Source organism: Nycticebus coucang, chromosome 22 (assembly GCF_027406575.1).
Source record: "Nycticebus coucang isolate mNycCou1 chromosome 22, mNycCou1.pri, whole genome shotgun sequence".
NCBI lineage: Eukaryota > Metazoa > Chordata > Mammalia > Primates > Lorisidae > Nycticebus > Nycticebus coucang.
The window spans coordinates 1,896,654-1,918,167 of NC_069801.1; the positions used below are offsets into that span (position 1 = coordinate 1,896,654).

General features: G+C 57.7%; 1 protein-coding gene across 4 annotated transcripts in view; it reads left to right on the top strand.

Annotated features, from left to right (window-relative positions):
- The window catches only part of PRDM16 (PR/SET domain 16), a 300,325-nt gene extending 280,621 nt beyond the window's left edge, over positions 1 to 19,704 (top strand). For 2 of the 4 annotated variants that reach the window (XM_053576342.1, XM_053576344.1), the window contains exons 10-17: positions 3,336 to 3,423; positions 6,700 to 6,869; positions 7,504 to 7,581; positions 12,116 to 12,285; positions 12,510 to 12,684; positions 16,179 to 16,412; positions 17,066 to 17,240; positions 18,472 to 19,704. In XM_053576342.1, coding sequence (XP_053432317.1) covers positions 3,336 to 3,423; positions 6,700 to 6,869; positions 7,504 to 7,581; positions 12,116 to 12,285; positions 12,510 to 12,684; positions 16,179 to 16,412; positions 17,066 to 17,240; positions 18,472 to 18,606 — 1,225 coding nt within the window. In that variant the 3' untranslated portion in view covers positions 18,607 to 19,704. The remainder of the gene's footprint in view (positions 1 to 3,335; positions 3,424 to 6,699; positions 6,870 to 7,503; positions 7,582 to 12,115; positions 12,286 to 12,509; positions 12,685 to 16,178; positions 16,413 to 17,065; positions 17,241 to 18,471) is intronic. The other 2 variants (XM_053576343.1, XM_053576345.1) reach the window with 2 other exon arrangements.
- Positions 19,705 to 21,514: the final 1,810 nt, after the last annotated feature.

Genomic DNA, 21,514 nt, shown 5'->3' on the forward strand with positions numbered 1-21,514 from the left:
CCTGTGGTCCATCCCTCCTGTGGCCCATCCCTCCTGTGGTCCATCCTCTCCTGTGGTCCATCCCTTCCTGTGGTCCATCCCACCTGTGGTCTCCCCCTTCCTGTGGTCCATCCCTCCTGTGGTCTCCCCCTTCCTGTGGCCCATCCCTCCTGTGGTCTCCCCCTTCCTGTGGTCCATCCCTCCTGTGGTCTCCCCCTTCCTGTGGTCCATCCCTCCTGTGGCCACCCCCTTCCTGTGGTCCATCCCTCCTGTGGCCCATCCCTCCTGTGGTCTCCCCCTTCCTGTGGTCCATCCCCTCCTGTGGTCCATCCCTCCTGTGGCCCATCCCTCCTGTGGTCTCCCCCTTCCTGTGGTCCATCCCTCCTGTGGCCCATCCCTCCTGTGGTCTCCCCCTTCCTGTGGTCCATCCCTCCTGTGGTCTCCCCCTTCCTGTGGCCCATCCCTCCTGTGGTCTCCCCCTTCCTGTGGTCCATCCCTCCTGTGGCCCATCCCTCCTGTGGCCCATCCCTCCTGTGGTCTCCCCCTTCCTGTGGCCCATCCCTCCTGTGGTCTCCCCCTTCCTGTGGTCCATCCCTCCTGTGGCCCATCCCTCCTGTGGTCCATCCCTCCTGTGGTCTCCCCCTTCCTGTGGTCCATCCCTCCTGTGTTCCATCCCTCCTGTGGCCCATCCCTTCCTGTGGTCCATCCCTCCTGTGGTCCATCCCTCCTGTGGTCCATCCTCTCCTGTGGTCCATCCCTTCCTGTGGTCTATCCCTCCTGTGGTCCATCCCTTCCTGTGGTCCATCCTCTCCTGTGGTCCATCCTCTCCTGTGGTCCATCCCTTCCTGTGGTCCATCCCTCCTGTGGTCCATCCTCTCCTGTGGTCCATCCCTCCTGTGGTCCATCCCTCCTGTGGTCCATCCTCTCCTGTGGTCCATCCCATCCTGTGGTCCATCCTCTCCTGTGGTCCATCCCTTCCTGTGGTCCATCCCTCCTGTGGTCCATCCTCTCCTGTGGTCCATCCCTTCCTGTGGTCCATCCCTCCTGTGGTCTCCCCCTTCCTGTGGTCCATCCCCTCCTGTGGTCCATCCACTCCTGTGGTCCATCCCTTCCTGTGGCCCATCCCTCCTGTGGTCCATCCCTTCCTGTGGTCCATCCCTCCTGTGGTCTCCCCCTTCCTGTGGTCCATCCCCTCCTGTGGTCCATCCACTCATGTGGTACATCCCCTCCGGTGGTCCATCCCCTCCTGTGGTCCATCCCTCCTGTGGCCCATCCCCTCCTGTGGCCTGTCCCTCCTTGGTCCATCCCCTCCTGTGGCCCGTCCCCTCCTGTGGTACATCCCCTCCTGTGGCCTGTCCCTCCTGTGGTCCATCCCCTCCTGTGTCCTGTCCCTCCTGTGGTCCATCCCCTCCTGTGGCCCATCCCTCCTGTGGTCCATCCCTCCTGTGGTCCATCCCCTCCTGTGGTCCATCCCTCCTGTGGTCCATCCTCTCCTGTGGTCCATCCCTCCTGTGGTCCGTCCCTTCCTGTGGTCCATCCCCTCCTGTGGCCCATCCCTTCCTGTGGTCCATCCCCTCCTGTGGCCCATCCCCTCCTGTGGTCCATCCCTCCTGTGGCCCATCCCTCCTGTGGTCCATCCCTTCCTGTGGTCCGTCCCCTCCTGTGGTCCGTCCCCTCCTGTGGTCCATCCCTCCTGTGGTCCATCCCCTCCTGTGGCCTGTCCCATCCTGTGGTCCATCCCCTCCTGTGGCCCATCCCTTCCTGTGGTCCGTCCCCTCCTGTGGTCCGTCCCCTCCTGTGGCCCGTCCCTCCTGTGGTCTATCCCCTCCTGTGGTCCATCCCTCCTATGGCCCATCCCTCCTGTGGTCCATTCCTCCTATGGCCCGTCCCCTCCTGTAGCCCATCCCCTCCTGTGGCCGTCCCCTTCTGTGGCCCATCCCTCCTGTGGCCCGTCCCTCCTGTGGTCCATCCCCTCCTATGGCTCATCCCCTCCTGTGGCCCATCCCTCCTGTGGTCCATCCCCTCCTATGGCCCGTCCCCTCCTGTGGTCCATCCCCTCCTGTGGCCCATCCCTTCCTGTGGTCTGTCCCCTCCTGTGGCCCTTCCCTCCTGTGGTCCATCCCCTCCTGTGGTCCATCCCCTCCTGTGGTCATCCCTCCTATGGCCCATCCCTCCTGTGGTCCATTCCTCCTATGGCCCATCCCTCCTGTGGCCCGTCCCCTCCTGTGGCCCATCCCCTCCTGTGGCTGTCCCCTTCTGTGGCCCATCCCTCCTGTGGCCCGTCCCTCCTGTGGTCCATCCCCTCCTATGGCCCATCCCCTCCTGTGGCCCATCCCTCCTGTGGTCCATCCCCTCCTATGGCCCGTCCCCTCCTGTGGCCCGGCCCTCCTGTGGCCCATCCCCTCCTGTGGTCATCTCAACCACTGCATTTCTGTCCTGGTGCCCTAGAGAAGCAAAGATCACAGAGTTACAGGTAGAAGTGAGGCGGGACAGGAGCCCAGCAAGGCCCCAGAGATAAAGTGAGACCTGCTGTCCGGGGCATAGGAGAGGGAGCGTGTCTTGGGAAGGTGGCAGGGCTAGCAAAGTGCCCCTGACATCAGAGATGTCACAGACCTGACCTCCTGGCTGGGGCAGCGGAGAGGAGCCCTCAGGTTAAAGCAGGAACATGTGGACGCCCCACTACAGCCTGTTTTCCATGGGAGATTTGTAATTAAGTCAACAGTTGTCGTTGACATTGGGGGAAGATTCTGGACAGATAATCTTCAGCAGCCATCAGGGTTTATTTAGGTGGAACCCTGCCTGTGGATGTGGGGAGCCCCTGGTCACTTACCCAGGACAAAACCTGCTGGTCATTCATGTTTATCAGTACAAATGGACAGAGCCCCATGTAGGAGTGAGAGGGGCAGGGAGGTCGTAACGTATGCATCAGATCTCCCACGTGACCCACATTCTGTGCAGGCAAGTCCAGGGACCCCCAGCAGGTAACCATTCCCACCCATTGCTAGCCAGCTGGCTGATGGCAGGCGGCTGGTACACACGGGACCATCAGAGAAGGTCCAGGTTTCAGCATTAAGCACTCATGACATGCATAAGGCGTTAGCAGCTGGGGTGGTCCAAGGGGACTGGGTGGACACTGAAGAGGGGGGAATACAAGAGTGGTCAGGGGCAGGAGTGGCCAGGACAGTCTGTGTTGTGATTCAAGGGGTCAGGCCCCCAACGTCCTCAAGGCTGACAGAGGAGTCAGTGACAGAATTGGCAGGGCCCCACGTGTAGCCTCATGACTGACAGGGGCACAGCGGGTTCCTGGCAGGGTGGGTGGCTTGGCAGGGTACGTAACCCTCTGTGTTGCTGTCCAGCAGGGTAGAAAAGCGGAAGGTGACGGACCCCGTGGGAGTCCTGAAGGAGAAGTACCTGCGGCCATCCCCATTGCTGTTCCATCCCCAGGTAAAATGGCGGGTGGCTGGATGGACTCCCCCGGACCTCCACACTGCCCGAAGGTGCCGGGGAGGCAGCTACCACACCAAGGCAGCACCTGTCCACCAAGGCCCTCATCCCTCAAGGGTGGAGGAGGCTTCTGTCCCTGCGGCCCCACGGTCACTGTAGGCTGGATGCAGGGCAACCCTGAGTGTCTCCCTGGTGACCTTCAGGGAGGCTCTTCTGTGGTCTCAGACTAACAAGTGTCCCCTGACCCAGGGCTTGGGGCTCTAGTGAAGTGGTGGGCAGAACTTGGACAGAGACCAAGAATTCTGAATGTGAGGGCAGCAGGTGGGGCTGGCATTTCTGGAGGGCATCAGACCTGCCTGTGTTTAAATGAAAAGACCAAAGACAGGAGGGGCCTGAGTGTTTGGGGGACACGGAGCAGGCCCCAAGGCAGGCAGTGGGCAGGAGGGGGCCCAGAGGGTAGCCACACTGTCCACAGGGAGCAGAGCAGGGTTCAGGGAAAGAGACAGGCCCAGAGACACCCAAAGGGGGGAAGGCTCAGCCTCAGTGAGCCTAGGGTTGCTCCTGTCAGCTCCTTAGGGGAGGGTCACAGGGGGCCACATGGGGATGGGCAGTAAGGCTACTGTCTGTACCCCACCTGGAGGGTCCCCTGTGCTTGGGACTGGCCCTCACCAACTGCAGAGGGGCCATTGTTCTTGGTGCCTTTCCCACCAGGGGCAGCCCCCTCCAGTTTGTGAAACCTGCCCGGGGCTGAGTTCACAGCTAAACTTAGTGCCTCCCATTGTTTGCTGGGGCTGTGGAGCTGGGCTAATAACTTCCCGTGATTTTCCTCGGAGGGGCTGGAAAGAGCCAAGGCGGCCAGGCGCATCCTGTGTTTGTGTTTGTGGGGCTTGGAGGGGGGAGTCAGCCGGGCAGGAGAGGCCCACCCAGGCCTAAGGAAGGGAGGCCTGGCAGGGGTCCGCTGCCCATTATGTCTCCTGCCCACTGCTCCCCACTGCCTCCTGGCCTCAGGGACAGGAGCAGGGCAGGAGAGAAGAAAACAGTGCATCATCAAGTTAAGGGCCCGAGGTCAGGCAGAAAGCACCTCACAGCTCACAGCCTCTATAAAGCACAAGAGGCCACTACCTTAGCCCGTGCCAGCAGCACCACTGCCAGACCCTTCTGCTTCTGGGGCCTGACGTGCAGGCCTAGGGGTGCAGAGTGAGGTGGTTCTGCCTCTTGACAGTTCTGAGGTCCTGCAGAGGCTCACGTGGAGGCAAGTGTCCCAAGGCTGCACCTGTGACCCACTGTGCCCAGGGCCTTGGTGTCACCCTGGGCACCCATCATCCAAGCATGCAGGAGCTGGAGAGGGGCTGGGGGTGGCTCAGGGAGCAAGGCAGTTTCCACCTGTCACTAAAGACAGGCTGGAGCATCACACCTCCCAAGGAGGGGTGTGTGCCTACCCCATAGCACTACAGCCTGGATGAGGGCCCAGAGGGGAGGCCTCAGCCATTGTGTACACACACTATTTTCTTCTACTCATTAAATTCTTTCTGGGTGTTTTTATTGTAACCAGTCAGTTGTTCCCCAAATAGCAAAATGTCTCCACTGCTAAAGCATGTGACCTCCACGTAGCATTTATAGCAAACCCTCTGAGTAAGTGCTTGGCGGGTAAGACCCCACTCAGACAAGGGGCTGAGTGGCTGGGGCCTGCTGCAGGGCCCTCAGAAGCTGTCACTGAGCACTGCCCAATGGCAGTAAGACGTGAATGAAGGGCCCTGGGTGAGGTGGGCCCCTCTTAACCAACCCATGCCCACTCTTGAGATGCTGGCTGGCAGAGTTCCTCATCCCTGGCCAGTTCCTCCCAGAAACCACAGCACCTTGAGGACCACATGCTCTTCCTTGATTACCCCTTCTCTGTGGTCTCCTAGGAGAATGTTTGTTGAGCAGTGACATATGGAGGGCCTGCTATGTGCGGCCATGGCCCTGAGGGTGCAGGCACACCATATAGGGGTTTGGTGATGAGAAATGAGGCTCAGGGTTTGCTCCTGTGTCCCTTTGGCTAACCCTCTGGGCATAATTAGAACTCTTCCTTTCATCCACTCCCATCCTCCCATAGGACCTGGCCACAGCAGGTGCTCACAAGGCAGCCTGCCTCCACCCAGGGGCCGCTCCTGATCAGCAAGGGGAGGGGAGCTGGGAGAGGCACTGCTGACACCCAGAGGCTCCGTAGTCTCCTCCCCCTGTCCTGTCACCAGGACCCAAGGCACAGGCTGGGACTCTGATCAGCACTGCCCACTGGGTGGAAATGACCAGTCTGTGCCTCCCTTTACCCCTTGAACAAACCTTCACCATCTCCAGGAAGCAAGAAACAGCTCCCTTTGTCCATATCAACTTGTCCTGTGTTGTTGGACACTTGGTGTTATTATTTTGAATATGCTTTCCATATTATTTTGAATATTTTATTCATAAGATCTGGTAGTAAAGAAGCTATTGAGGGCAGTGCCTGTGGCTCAGTAAGCAGGGCACCAGCCCCATACTGAGGGTAGCGGGTTAGAACTCAGCTCCCGCCAAACTGCAACAACAAAAAAAGCCAGGCATTGTGACAGGCACCTATAGTCCCAAACACTCAGGAGTCTGAGGCAAAAGAATCACCTAAGCCCCAAAATTGGAGGTTGCTGTGAGCTGTGATGCCATAGCACTCTACCAAGGGTGACAAACTAAAACTCTGTCTCTAAAAAAAAAAGCAGCAGCAGCAGCAGCTATTGAGTCTGTCTTTAGTGCTTTTCCTGCAATTACGTTAAGCTACCATGTGGTGGCAGTGGTTCCTCAAGCCCGTGATGTCATGATGTGTCTTTTAAACTGAGAATCAGGTCACTATCTTCATTTTTCAAGACTGAAAACCAAAACCTGACAAAAAAACTAAATGTAATTCTGTATTCAACCCAAACTAGTCAATTAGGAGTACTGGCTGAGTGTTAGGCCAGATAGGCATTATCAGCCCAATCAAAATAAGGGGTTGGGTGGTCAGCATCAGTGGTCTACGGCATCCAGGTCCCACCCACACCAGGCAGCAGGGCTGGCTGTTGAAGGTCAGTTCCAGCTTCCAGGCTAGATGCTAGATCATAGCAAGGGAAAGAATCCATCCCAGTGCCAAGAAGACACTGGGCACCCTGGTTCTGATTGCCACTGCACACCCACTGGCACACTCAGTCTGAAAGACTACCAGGTGCCCATGAGGGTGATGATGAGGGACAGTTTAGCCCAGTCCATAACCACTCACATCTCTTGCACCAACAGATGTCAGCCATCGAAACCATGACGGAGAAGCTGGAGAGCTTCGCAGCTCTGAAGGCCGACACGGGCAGCTCCCTGCAGCCTCTCCCCCACCACCCCTTCAACTTCCGTTCTCCGCCCCCCACACTCTCAGATCCCATCCTCCGGAAGGGCAAGGAGCGGTACACCTGCAGGTGCGGCCCCCTGGTGCTGGCGGGACAGCTGGCAGGGGCTTTGGTACCACATGGTGGCGTGAACTTGTGCATCCAGGAAAAGTCAGGGCTGGGGCAGCATTGGAGCACAGCTGCTGTCACTGGCCCTTCAGTGGCTTGAGGCTGTCCTCCCCAAATAAGTGACGTGGGACAGGCCTTCGCTTCCCCCTTCCCTTTCCCCTTCCCTCTCCCCTCCCTCCAGACTGTGCTCATGTGGGCTCAAGAAAAGGCCACTTGGCCAGGCTCATCTGAATTCAGGATTAAGGTAGAGATATGCTGGCCACTATTTAACCTCAGCCCAGGTGGGGACAGGACAGTTTTTACAAATTTCCACAGCGCTGGAGAGACACACTCTGGCCACCTCGCCAGCTGGTATGGGCCTGTCTGAGCCTTCCAAGCCAGCCCTGCCCACTATGGGGGTGGGGGCTGGTGGGTCTACTGCTCTGGCCCCTGCAGCTTCCCTATGAAACATGGGGGCCTCTGGATCTAGAGAGGAGATTGGAAACCGGGTGCTGGTTAGGACCACCTATGTGCCAGGTAGGAACCACTGACCTGAGAGGGGATATCTAGCCACACACCCTAACAACGACCTCACTTCCCCCTCCCTCTGCTCCAGGTACTGTGGGAAGATCTTCCCCAGGTCAGCAAACCTCACGAGACACCTGAGAACACACACCGGGGAGCAGCCGTACAGGTAGGCGATGTGCGGGTGGAGGAGCCAGGGCGCCTGCACTGGCTCCCTGCTGGCACACACACATACCCTCCTGGAATTCAAGGCCACCGCACCTGCAGTGGGCGAGGCCTAGGCTGGTGCTGAGCCCTTGGGCCTGGTCAGTCTCTGGACCTTCCCTCCCAGGATGTTGTAAGGATGAGGCAGAGGGGCCCAGAGTCAGAGGTTGACCCAAAACAGGGCCCCAGGGGTCCATATGTGGGAAATCTCAGCCTCACCACATCCAGCCCAATCCTGAGTGCATCATGGTGGACTAGGCTGCCCCCAACCCCAGGTAGCCAACCAGGGAGTGGGCAGAAGGAAGCGGGAAGCTCCTGGCAAACTTGGACTTGGGTTCCTGGATTCTTTCCAGCATGTGCTCCTGAGATCCCACATCCACTCCCCGAGTGGCTGGCTGCCACCCAGGACCATAAGAGCCTCCCCTCAAGGCTTGTCATCCCCAAGGCTCAGAGAGGCCCTAGGAAACACCTTAGCCTACTGTTCTGGCCCAGGTCCATTCTGTCTGTCTCAGGAGCCAGAGACAGGCTGAGGGTGGTGCCCTGACTTGCTGGGGTCCCTACCCAGCCCTCTCAGCCAGAAATTCCCAGGGAGGGGCCTGGGAGTTGGCATTTTAAATGAGAGCCCCAAGCGATTGTAGCCATGAGGAGATGCTAGTTTCTGTGCCAAGACCAGTTTAGTAACACTCATGGGGTGAAGCCGCCAGGAATAAAGAGTTTAGCATGGTTTTCAGTTGACAGCCACACAGGGCTTCGGGTCACCAGGAAGTGACCACATGATAACAGAGTCCTCTTGTGTGTTCATCCTGGGGAGGGCAGCCACAGGGGCACCTGCGTAGACTGTGGCCCCAAGCCCCACCCTGAGACGGAGCATCTCTGCCCACAGGCCAATCTGCCCGGCAGGTAGATGGCCGCCCTGCAGGTAGATGGCAGCCCCTGTGCATAGGCCTCCCCGACACATGGCCACCATTGTCCACTCTCCAAAAAATAGTAACTTACAACTTAACAAAGGCTAGCAACAGAAAGATTTATGTGGTCTGGTCCCCTCCCAGAAAATGAGCCGTGTGTTTTCTCTGTAATGAGAGCCGACTTCTGGACAGTGTTGCGTGCTAAGAGCCCCCGGAGGCTCGGGCTGTGTTTATAGAGGAATTTAATTATCATTGATTTCTTTTGCTGTCTCCAATCTGTGAGTTTCGACTTTGGTAACAATAATTGCTTTGCAAGTTTGTGTTGCAAATCCTGACTTGACCTGGCTCGAGGCAGGCTGAGTGGAGGGGTTTGGGACACGTGACTGTCCCTTCCATCCCGCCAGTGCTCTCTGGGCTGGCTCTGTCTCTCGGTAGAAGCCTTTTACATTGGAAGAGGAAAATGTGCATCTGTCCCCTGTGGTGTGGCACATTTCCCCAGGGAGGACAAACCTCCCACCCAGCCAGCCGGCATTGACACTCAGCATCTCCTTGCCCAGAGATCTTCCAGAGATCTTGGAGAAAGGGTCCAGGACACTGTGGGGTTTGGTTGGAGGGATATAAAATTTGCACAGGAAACAAGAGGGTTGCTTCCCAGCATCCGTCCTGCAGCCAGCTGAGAGGTCTCCCCAGATGCTGCCTGGGAGAGCCCCATGGGTGGGCCTGAGGGCCCTCGTGGGCTGGCAATTCCCCTGGAAGATGCACCCTGTCTTCAGTGGCATCCCCTACACTTCCTCCTGGCCTGCCAGCCTGCTTGTGTGAAGTGAGGCACAGTGTGTTCCCCTCGGGACCACAGAGGCCTGTTCCTGTCCTCTTTCTTTTTTACTTTTATTTTCAAGGCTGAGTTTTAACCACTTTCTTTCTTTTTCTTCCCTTTCACCCACGATGGCTGGCGCTGGCCCCACTGTATCCAGAGTGAGGACTCTGCTGCCCCAGCCACCTCACCCTCCCTGGTCCCAGGCAGTAGCCGCTGGCTTCCTGGGAGCTTAGTAGACACAGTCCAGCAAGGTCCTCTTGAAGCCCCCATAGGCACCACCTGGCCTGCGCTCTTGTCCCTTCTGGCACTTGGTGGCATTATTTTGTGCAGTGCGGCCATAAATTTCACTGGCCACTTGTCAGCTTAGTTACAGTGCAAATCTCAGCTGTGTGGAGAACTCTGCTCCCTGGAAGCCCTGGGCTCACTGCTCCCCTAAATTTCAAACGGACGTTTCTGTCTGGGCCACTTATTTAGATCAGAAGCAGGAGAGGGCCACATGCAGGACACTGGCCAGACTGAATACACAGCCCCTCTCAGGACTCCCTGGCCCTTTGTCCCCTCTGTACCAGCAGGTCCTTCTCTATTCCCAGCTCCACCTCTGAGTTCCCGTCGCTTAGAGGTGGTGCAGGAGCCGTTAGGTAGAGTTTGTCAGAGAAACCAGGAACTGAATTCCCTGGGTGCGAGCACAGACAGGACAGACTGGCCTGAGGTGGCCAGAGGCTACCAGCTCGACCCTGGGGGACAGTACCCAGCCCTGCAACTTGGCCTTGAATTTGGTCTGGAGATGCAAAAGCAAGTCTGTCCTTTCTGAGTGGTCACCCCAGGAGCAGGACAGCCCAGGATCCTGGCACCATCCACCATCAGGTGTCTGAGAGTTGATGGGGGCTTTAAGGTAAGGGAGGTGAGACAGTGCACTTCAGGATATGAAACTCCTCTCTGTACTGTCAGGTGGGGACACTCACGCATCTCCCTCATAGCATCTGAGGGCCTGGACTCTTAGTATGCAGGCTGAGAAAACAAGACAGCTGGCACCTCCCGGTGTAGGATCTGTGGGCCCTGGGTCCCAGTTGGGCCATGAGAGGAATCTGCCACTCCCCAGATGGCCCAGCTGAACCCAGGAGAAGCAGGGCCCACAATGAGGCCATAGCCCAGGCCCTGGGCCAAGAGCATAGGTGGCTGAGCAGCCTTCCAGAGGAGCCCAGGACAGGACCTACAGAGTCTTCTGAGAATCAGGCATGCTGTCTGCTCTGGGAGAAGCCAGGGAAGGGCCTGGCCTCAGGCAGATGTTCAGGAACTGAATGAATAACCCCCCAGAATAGCATGTTGTGGCTCTTGGGAGCCCAGCCTGGCAGAAGGCCCTTGGAAGGAGGGGCCCCCTAGCAGGGCTGGCTCCCTGTCCTCTGGGACCCGCTATTAAATGCCCTGGATTTCATCAGGCAGCTTGGGGGACCTGCAGGGGCTACTAGGCTCTGGGACCCCTAGGACAGCGTTTCATGAGGCTGTCACCCCTTGGTGTAGGAGACTGCTTGGCCCCTGGGCCTAGGGTCACACCCTGGAGGGGTGAACTAATGCATCTTGCCCAGGGAGGACATGAGGGGGCAATGACCTGACATTTGATCAGTGCCATGGCAGCCTCTGAAATGGCAAATGCCAGGCTGCCCCTGCAAGTGACGTCAGACGCCTCCCTGCCCACTTGACAGGGCCCATGACTAGCACACTACCTTGGAGCAGCCCCCCACCCGGAGCCATGTGGATCCCTACAGTGAGGGGCCTGATCCTCTCAAGACAGTGCAAGGTGTCTGCATAGCCTGGAAGGCTCCTTCACACCTTGCCCCTCTGCAGCCCCTGTAGCCCTCCCACCTTCGGGGTAACCACCTGCGGTTGTGAAGGTCACCTCCAACACACCTGGAGCCACCCTCCTTGGCCATCAACATGGCAGACATCCTTGATTGTTCACGGTGACAACTTTCTGGCAGTAAAACGCCTTGTTGGAACACAGCTGTGATGCTGTGGTGTAAACTATCCTGCCAGATGCTGGGACGCCTCTGGAGGCAGGGGCACCTCTATCTAACTTCACAAGCAGTCCCATCTACCATGGAGGGGACCAGCTGGTGGTGCCCAAAGGGGTCAGTGTGGCCATTTACATTCAATGTGGAGGCTGAGGAGCCCCCCACCACCTTCAGGCAGTTCCACCCCTAATCAGCAGAGGGATTTTCCACCCAGGGTCGTGGCACACTGATGTGCTGAGAAAATTGTTTAAGACAATTGAATTATTGTTGAAAGAAGTTCAAAACACAGCAAGTATATTCTTTTTTATCGCTTTATTTGATCGACATAATTTAATTGTGCCGTGGAAGTTTAACTATAGTTTCAAGTGTGCCGGGAGATTAAAAAAAAAAGGTTGAAAAGCACTGCCCTAGAGGACCTGGGAAGGAAGCGGGCGCCCCGCCCCTGCGCCCGAGCCGGCCTCGCGGCCTTCCGTGGTGCAAGGACGCCCTCTTGAGGCTGCCCGGGGCACGTCCCCAACCTCCAGCTGCAGACACGCTGGGCCCAGGGCCTCCCAGGTCCGGGCACATTCAGGCGCCCGAAGGATGCCAGGGAGGCCAAGCCCCTGCTGCTCTGAGCCCGGCTGACTCTAGGGACGCCTTCCCCGTGACATCTGCTGGCTCTCGCAGCGGCCCCGGGAACCCCACCGTGGGCGCCGTTGGGGGCGGGCAGGGCTGGACCCTCCCGCACCGTCCGCGGCCCCGGGCCTGAGCTGAGCCGCGCCTGCCTTCCAGGTGCAAGTACTGCGACCGCTCCTTCAGCATCTCCTCCAACCTGCAGCGGCACGTGCGCAACATCCACAACAAGGAGAAGCCCTTCAAGTGCCACCTGTGCAGCCGCTGCTTCGGCCAGCAGACCAACCTGGACCGGCACCTCAAGAAGCACGAACACGAGAGCGTGCCCGGTGCGCGCCGCGGGGCGGGGGCGCGGGCGCGGGCGGGGCCCTGGGGCGGGGCTGCACGCCGGCTCCAGGGAAGGTCTACAGGCCCCCTCCAGCCGCCGTAGTCAGAGAGAACCTGGCGCTGGCGGCTCTCCCTGAGCGCCGTCCCCCCACCCCGGCTAGCGCGCCCCCTGGAGGGAGGGGTTCCGCGGAAGGACGCGCGCCCTGACGCCCCGCCCTGTCCGCAGTGAGCCAGCACGCCGGGGTCCTCACCAACCACCTGGGGACCAGCGCCTCCTCCCCCACCTCCGAGTCCGACAACCACGCACTTTTAGACGAGAAGGAGGACTCCTATTTCTCCGAGATCAGAAATTTCATCGCCAACAGCGAGATGAACCAGGCGTCCACGCGTACAGACAAAAGGTAAGAAAACCGAACCTTTGGGAACGTCTGCCCTCAGCACGTCTGCGGGGCCACCGTCGGAGCCCGCACCCATCCACCCCCGCAGCAGCCCCCATTGCACCCCTGGCTCTGGGAAGCTGCGGGAGCGGAGAGGGTGACCGCAGTAAGCACCACTGAACTGCCAGCACAACAGTTAGTATCTTCAGCGCAGAGAACAGGCAGGTGAGGCTGTGCCTCTGAGACTCCAGGATATTTTGGTTTTATTGGAGGCACCAATGGTTTCCACACAAGAATGCTGCACCGTTAAACACACGTATACACACATGCACATGTGTACACACATTCGTGCACATGGCATGCGTGCACACGGTTTCACGTGTTCACATGCAAACTCATTTGTGTACATAAGTGCACACACACATGAATTGTATGTACATGTACATACATGTGCATGTGTGTGCAGATACATATGCACAGAACAGGAAAATAGCATGGTTTGGATCAAGGAGTGCTGACTGGTGTTCTGTGCAACCTGGGACCTTCCCAGGGCCCAGCGCGTGTCTGGGGCCCATTCTCTGAAAGACGCCCTGGAAAGAGGTTCTTACGGAAAAGCTAATACTAGACCCGCTGACAGAGAACCAGAAGTGCTCCAAACTCCCAGAGGCCTCAGGATGTACCCCCTAGTTCTGTAGAGGGGAAACTGAGGCCCACAGAAGCAGGGGCGTCCTCCTCCTGGAGCCAGGGCCCAGGCCCTTACCACACTGGCCATGCCTGGGCCACAGCTCTGGGTCCTGCAGGGTCCTCCAGAGACCTGGGTCTCCGGGGGCCCACCCACTCCTCTAGGGCACAGCTGCATCTTCCTTGTCACCAGTTCTTCCGGGAGTGCTGGGGAAGGGGGCACATGGACTCTGTTTCTGGCTAAGCCAAGTCTTCACTCCATGCCCCTGGGGCGGTGACCTCACATGGAGGGCCATTAGCACCTTCATCATCAGAGCCCAGGTAGGACCCCTACCAGCTCCACAGCCCAGAGTGCACTGGTGTCCCCTTGGAGGCCACTGTATGAGAGCGCCCTGCTCTGAGCAGCAGTGTCCTTCACCTGCAAAGAGTGCGTCATGGCAGGCCTGAGCACGCACGTGCCGGACCTTCCCTGAGACCCACAGCTGTGCCCTGAGCAAGACATATCCTCACCCTGAAAGGTAACCCCTAAACAGTGGTGCCCTCGAGCCCAGTGCAAAGCTAGACAAGGACAAAGCATTTGTCAACAGTATCCTCACTGGGATGGATGCCAACATCCTGAGCTACCCAGAGAACAGCGAGGCCTGTGGCTGTCTCCAGCAGGAAAAGGGCTGGCTAATCAGGGGGAAGAAGGAGCAGGCACCATCCTCACCCTCCTCTTTTCCTGGAGCATTTCAAGTAGGGCTGTCCCTGCAGGGCACAGGGGAGGTTGCTCCAGGCCCTCCTGTCTGTGGGAAGCCCGGGCTCCAGCTGGCCTTGTCCTGAGAGCCAGGGAGCCTTGGGGGGCTCATCATTGTCCAAAGTGAGGCCAAGGGCAAGTGGACACTGGCAGCCCCACTTGGTCAGCAGGACCTCGTCCTCATCCAGAGCCAGTTTCCTTCCCGGGCCTATCAGTGGGACTTCCAGGCCAGTCAGGCTTCCAGGGCCTACAACCCCATAAGACCCCATGTTGAACTGTGTCCTGATGCCCAGCACCTCAGAAGGTGCATCTTTGGAGATGGAGACCTTTAAAGAGTTGATTAAATTAAAATGAGCAGAGTGAGCCTCACACCAGAGGCCTGCATCCTTATCAAAAGGGGGCATTTGCAGACAGGCACTCAGGGAGGCAGCACGGGCAGAGACCTGGCAGTGCATCTCCCAGCCAGAGAGTGCTGGGGACAGCCAGCAGCACCAGAAGCCAGAAGGGCCTTGGATAGACCCTCCCTTCGCCTCAGAAGGAGGCAGCCCTGCCCACACCTCAGCCTCGGACTTCTGGCCTCTGGAGCTGGGAACAAATCCCTGTGGCTTTAGGCCACCTGGTCTGTGGTGCAGCTCCAGTCCGGTGACTGCCCTCCTTATCTGCACCGGTGCCAGCCTGCTGGCCACACCTGTCCTCACTGGACACCGCCTGTCATGAGCAAATATTCTGTGGGGTGAGAAGCAGCAAAGAGAGCAAGAATGTGGTCCCTGCTCCCCAATGGCAGGTGTCATCTGTAAACCTGCCCAGGGACACATGGTGATGTGGGGAGCCTAAGCCAAGAGCTGCCTGGGGCCTCTCCTGCCCACACTGACCCGTGCTCAGGGTTTACTGTGAGGGACATGCTCTTGTGTCACCAAGAGGACACAGGCCCCATAGGCAAAGGTCACTCTGCCAAGAGCCAGGGTAAGAAGCAGCCCCAGAGCCCTAGATGCTCCCCCAGCACAGGTGACCAACCAGCAACAGGGAAACGTCCCAAGCCCCAAGACTCTGCCCGACCTGGAAGGAGGCACAGGTGTCGGTGTCTCTAATTCTCCTGCCTGGAAAGACAAGAAATAGAGACCTGGTGCACGGAGACCCAGGGTTCAGGGGGCTTCTGCAGCCTAATCTGGTGCACATGGGGATCCACTGCACGGCCCCACCTTCGGAGGCCAGTTGCCCAGAGAGGCTGCATCATCTGCTCAAATGCCAAGAACAGGACCCATGCCTCCAGGGACCATGGTGCTTCCTGGGGTGGTCATAGTCAGTCTGAGCATAGACAAGGGGAGGGCTCCAGGGCTCTGAATGTGAGACTGAGGCTAAGCATCACAGGCCTGCTCTCAGGCCCCTCTCCCAGCCTTGGGACACCTGCCCAGGTGGCCCATGGCTCCCTGGGACTCTGCCCCACCGAGGCTCAGCACATGCTCATGGATATGAAGATGAGCCAGACTCCAGCAGCACTTTCTGAAGGAAACGAGAGCCCACCCCACTCTCGCGGTTATGCTTTTTCCCCCTTTATTCTTTAATAATGAGGAACCAGAGTGGCAGAGTCGTGGTTACAGCGACTGAGGGAAGGGAGGTGGGTTCTGACTGGGCTTCAGGGGCGCACCAGAGGCTCCAGAGCACACCCGGCCTGGTGGTTCTGAGTGTTGGCAGCAGGAGCCTTGAGCCCAGCCTCACTCTCCAGAACATAGGGCCTCCAGCTCCCAGGGCCAATGCCACATCCTGGAGTTATCAAGGCTGGCTGGAAAGAATGTGTAATGCCCAACCCTAGTACCAGTTCAAGTCCACCTTCCTCATGGGCCCAGCCACTGCTTCCTCCCCAACACACATGCTGACGTGAACCCCCAGTGGCCCTGACCTCCACTTCAGCATGATGTCCCACTGCTCTGTGGCCCTGTCCCTGCGCCCTCAGCATGCTCCTTTCTTCCTGGGATCTCCCATGGCCTCCATTCTCTTACTCCTCAGGGGCAGGGGTTGGGCCCAGGGAGGGACAAGTGGCCCCAGTCCATAGGCCTCAAGCATTCTGGCCACCAATGCTAAGATTCTGCCTGTGCCATTTCAGGACGGAGATCCAGGGCCTAGACGGGAATGCTCAGTGTCCTGGCTCAGCCAGCGAGAAGCCAGAGGATGGGGAGGAGGAGGAGGACGAGCTGGAGGAGGATGATGAGGACAGCCTGGCTGGGAAGTCACAGGATGACACCGTGTCCCCAGCACCCGAACCTCAGGCTGCCTATGAGGACGAAGAAGATGAGGAGCCGCCCACCTCCCTTTCCATGGGCTTCGACCACGCCCGGAGGTGGGGACGGCCGTGTGTCAGGACGGGTTGGGGAGTCTGAGCGCTGCCGGGAGACATCCCTCTTCAGACCTCAGACTGCCCAGAGCAGGAGACAGCTCAGCTCTTGGCCAATGGCTAATTTCTACCCTGGGGCCTGTGCACAGGTCAGGTCCCTCAGTCCCCCACACGACTAGAGGCTTCTAGAGGCTGAAAGCAGAGTGCAGGAAGCAGGGTTTCCCTGCTGAGCAGGTGCAGAGGCCCCTAGCGCTGAGCACCCCCCATGTAGAACTTGTGCTGGCCAGAGCCATGACCCCTCTTGCTGCCTGCCCACCACCTGCTTTTGGCCCTGGTGAAGGGGGGGCTCTTCCTCCACCGCTAGGTCCTGGGAGGGGAGCCGCAACCCTGCAGAGCTGCCTGGAGGCCCCTTCCCAGCCCTGCAGCCCAGGGCCTGCTGCCTGATGCATGTGCACGTTCTCTCCACCTCCCTGGCCATGTGCACCTGCTTCTCCGCATCCGTGTGGCTTCCTGTCCAGTGTCCGTGTATCTGTGTGTGTTTCCTTGTGCATGTGGCTTGTAGAGGTTCCATGGTGAGCATGCAGGCACGGAGCCAGCCGTGCGGCCAGAGGCCAGGCCATCTAACGTGGGTCCCTCCCTCTCCCTGGTCATTGGTGCAGGTTTATTGAGGAGCAAGAAGGCGGTCTGTTAGCTTTGGAGCCGATGCCGACTTTTGGGAAGGGGCTGGATCTCCGCAGAGCAGCTGAGGAAGCATTTGAAGTTAAAGATGTGCTTAATTCCACCTTAGATTCTGAGGCTTTAAAACAGTCACTGTGCAGGCAGGCTCAGAACCAGGTAGGTGCCTGCCAGAGCCCTGCCCCCACCCGGCTCCACCAGGGGACACCCCAGCATTTACCTCCCACTGTGTCCATCCATGTCTGGGGAAGCTCAGGACCACTGCCCCGCACCCAGAGCATGGGCTAGAGAGAGATCCCAGGGACCACGCCCTCCCCCAAGCCACATGCAAAGGGAGGTGATGAGAGCGGACCCCCCCAGTGGCAAAGCTCCCTCAGAGGTGTCCATGGACTCATAGGTGTGGGTCCCCTTCTCTGGGCCCCCTTGGGGAATGTCCACACACAGGCCCCCAGCCTATGAAGCTGCCTCAGCCTCCTGCTCTAATGTGAGTCCGAGTGACTGGCAGCCAGGCTTTCCCAGGGGAGTCTGCCTAGCCAGGGGGTCCCTGTTTCCAGGGCGGAGCTATGACTGAGGTCAGCGTGGGCACAAGGCTTGGCCCCAGGCACTGCTTGGCCCTACTTCCTACGTTAGGTGGCCCTAGGACACTATCAGGGTCTCACCCTGCTCTCTGCCACCCTCCCAGAGGGTCCAGGCCCCCCCAGATCTCAGTAAAAGCCGTCTGCATGTCTGTCTTCGTCTTTTTACTAATTCTGTCCAGAGTGTTATTGTGGGTGGGGCAAGCGCTGGCCTCCCTCCCCCACCCTCCACCCTGCTGACCCACACACGATGTTCCGGGCAGCCCCTGGGTCCCTGCACCTCCTATCCTGGGGCTTGGGCAGAGGGTGCCCCGGGGACTATCTGATGCCTGGAGACATCTCTGCATCCCCTAATAATCCGGTTGGCTCTGACAGGCTACACATCCTTTCCCGGAAAGAACTCTGGTGTCATCACAGTGGGCAAAACACACATCCCCTGCCCCACCAGGTGGAAACAGACTTGCTGACTCGAGAGTCTCAGCAATAACTGACTTCCCCCCCTGACCTGATTCACGTCCAGGTGATTTTATTGATCACCAGACAGAGAAAACTGGGGGAGGGAGAGGTGACTGCAGGGACACACCCCAAAGAGGCCGAGGAGCCCATGGGCAGGAGAGGCCTGTCAGGGCCACAGGGTCTTGTCATCAGTCTGGATGGGAGCCAGCCCTCTTCCTCTTCCAGACCAGGGGCAGAATCCAGCCTGTTTGATGCCCTTGCCCTCCTGATGTGGCCAGGTGTATGCAGGAGGCACTTGGGGGAGGGTGAGGCTGGCCCCGCCCTGCACTCACAGTCCCTCGCGTCATGCTCTCCCCTAGGCGTATGCAATGATGCTGTCCCTCTCTGAGGATGCTCCTGTGCACACCCCTGCCCAGGGCTCTCTGGACGCCTGGTTGAGCATCACAGGGGGCAGTTCGGAGCCCAGAGCCTTCAACCCCATCAACCACCCCTGACGGCTGGGAGGCCCTGGGTCAGAGTCCAGAGTGAGGGCATCAGCTCGGAAGACAGATGGCCTGGCCAGCGAGAGCCCCAAGCACCCGCTCGTGACCACTCCTCAGCCTCCATGTCCTACCCACTACAGCTCCGTTGCAACTTTTCCAGTGAAAACTCAGACCCCCAGAAGTCCCTAGCACACCTTCTCTAAGAATTGGTGTCAAGAACACTGCTCGGCCACGGTCCAGCACACAGCTGCCCGGGGACCCCTCGGGAGCTGCCTCGTGGAATCTCAACCCAAACGGGAACAGATGGACACGGAGAGCTCTAGAGAGAAAGATCACGCAAATAATTTTTATAATGAAAATGAGAAGAATAACCTTTTTGGTAATCTTATTGACTACAGAGTCTATTTAAGCATGTGGTTTTAAAAATAGACAGTATTTTTTAAAAATCAAAAAAATGACTTGCAAATTGTTTTTTAAAAGTAATTTTGCATTGCTTTGAAATTTCAGCTTATTTGCAAACCCAAGTCTGCTAGGAACCAGCACTGTGCTTGGGTATGTTCTTTATACTGTAGATAACGGAGAAATTTTCTATCTCTGACCCTATTTGTACAAGCCAAGGTGATGCTGGGTGCCTGGGGCCGCTGCTGTGAACAGTGTGCTGACTGAACAGAAATTCTTAGACACAGTGCCCTGGGCTGCCGGCTCACCTGAGGCCAGGACCAGGAGGCATGCCTGTGGTCATGTGATGTGGAATGCGTGCCAGGGTCCCATGTCACCTCCAGGGCAATCCACAGGCCCCCACTCAAGACCCCCAATTGTATGGGGAAGTCAGGGGCTGTGGCTCTAGCCCCCCATGCAGAGGTGTGGCTGGGCCCCTCATCTTCCTACCCTCCTCGGTCTGTGCCTCCACCACCCCCACGCTGGCCCCGCCACTGTTCTTCTGAAGGCAGGACCTTGGCCATGTCCTGGGTCTCCAGCCTCCCACCCTCAGCACCCGAGCAGCTCCAGTCCTCCCCATGGCTGCCCAGGGGGACCCCCCACCCAGCTCCACTGCTCCAGGCCACCAAGGTCCACCTGTGCCTGAGACTTGGCGCCATCACCACTTGGCGCCTTCAGACCCTTGGCGCCATCACCACTCCTGCTCCCTGGCAAGCTCAGAACACATGGGCGTCCAGGGACCCTGCTGCAGAGCAGAAACAGCACAATCCTGGCGACCCGCACCTCCCCCCTCGGATATATCTACTTCTCCTCGGATGGGCTTTAAATTATTCCCACAGGGGCCAATTTCAAATAATGATTTTTTTCCCTGATGGAATTTACCTTAATCTGTATATAACTTGTAATTTTTTTCTAATTCATTTCTTTTCTTATTTTATTCCTTCTTTAACAGTATTTTTGGCATTAGACATTCTTATTGTGAAGAAACAATGTTAATATAAGTATCTAGTGAAGGACCAAATCGCGTAATGAGGTTGTGTGTTGTGTGATCAATAACCAGGGAGTGGGGCGATGTTTAATGTGCCAAATACCCACCCCCCGTCCCCCCGTGAATCCTGCTGTCACTGCTGCCATTTACCAGACAATCATATGTTTTGTTAAATTTGCGTTTCAGATGAATTTGCATTTAAGACAAGTGTTCTATTTATTTCTTTTATTGTTTGGAAGAAAAAAAAAATAATAGTGTCCCAACGCAAAGAGAAAAGAAATTGCCTAAGTTGACCTTAAAAAAAAAAAAAATAGAGTGTAAATCCAAACAGGTGTGGGGCAAGCCACGTTTGTGTGGGTCTGTGTTGTGCCGTGGACACGCGATGTTTGTCCCTGGGGCAATAGGAAGTATCCAAATGGGCACTTTCCCATGCCTGTCCCAGGCGCTCCAGGCCAAAGACGATCGTCTCTATAGGAGCTGGGCGGCACAGGCTTACACAGAGATGCTCGGCGAGGAGGCTCCTGCAGGCCCCACAAGCCCAGGGCTCTCGTAGGAGGATCCTCCCCTTGTCATCTCTGCACAAGGTGGCAGAGAGCACCGAGGCCGCGTGCAGGCTGGAAAGACACCCTTGGACAGCTGCAGGAGCGTGCACAGGAACAGGGTTTTGGCCACATCAGTGAGGATTTAGGATTTGCAAACACAACTGCCCAATCAAGAGGACCTGTGACGTGCCCTCCGTCAGACCTCCAGGTATCACACAGAAGTTTCCAATCTCCTTTTTATCCAGATGGGATTCTTCTAAAAATTCAATCTCAGATATAAACATCCCATTTCTATAATCCCAGATTATATGATTTTTTTTTCTTTGAAAGAATAAGGTGTGTGTGTTTTGGAGGATGCTATGGTTCTCTTTCTGAAAGGGGAGCCCAGCTGGCTGGAACCCTCGGAGCACCTCAGAGCAGATGAGGGCCGCTCTTCCCACTGCACCTTTCCTGGTCACATTCTATCATTTCTGGCTGATCTTCTAAACATCGTCTCTTCTCTTACCGTTCTTTTTTTCCACCTTTCCCAGACTACTGGCTGCAGATTTCAAGTCATTTTGTGCCCCTGAAAATGATGACAGCGAGCCCAGCTTCTGCACAGCCGCACCTCAGGCCGCAGCACGTGGCATTTTCAGGGGCTCCGTCCTTACCCTGTGCTGGTGCAGCACACTCAGAGTCACCCCAGACCCTGACAGTCCCTGCACTCATGGCCTTTCCTCTGCCTCCAAGATCCAGCACCACAGCTGTCTCAGGCAGGAGGCCACTGAGGGCAAGGGGGCCTGGGCCAGCAGCAGGAGTCTGAGGTCCTGGCTCCAGACCCCCAAGCTGAAACAGGAAGCCACGTTTCCATGTAGCATAGAGACAGGAGGCTGGGTCTGTGGCCAGGCGGCCAGCGTTGTGGCTGAGAGCCGGGGGTTGGGGGTGAGGGGGTCCCACTAGGCCTGGTTTGCCC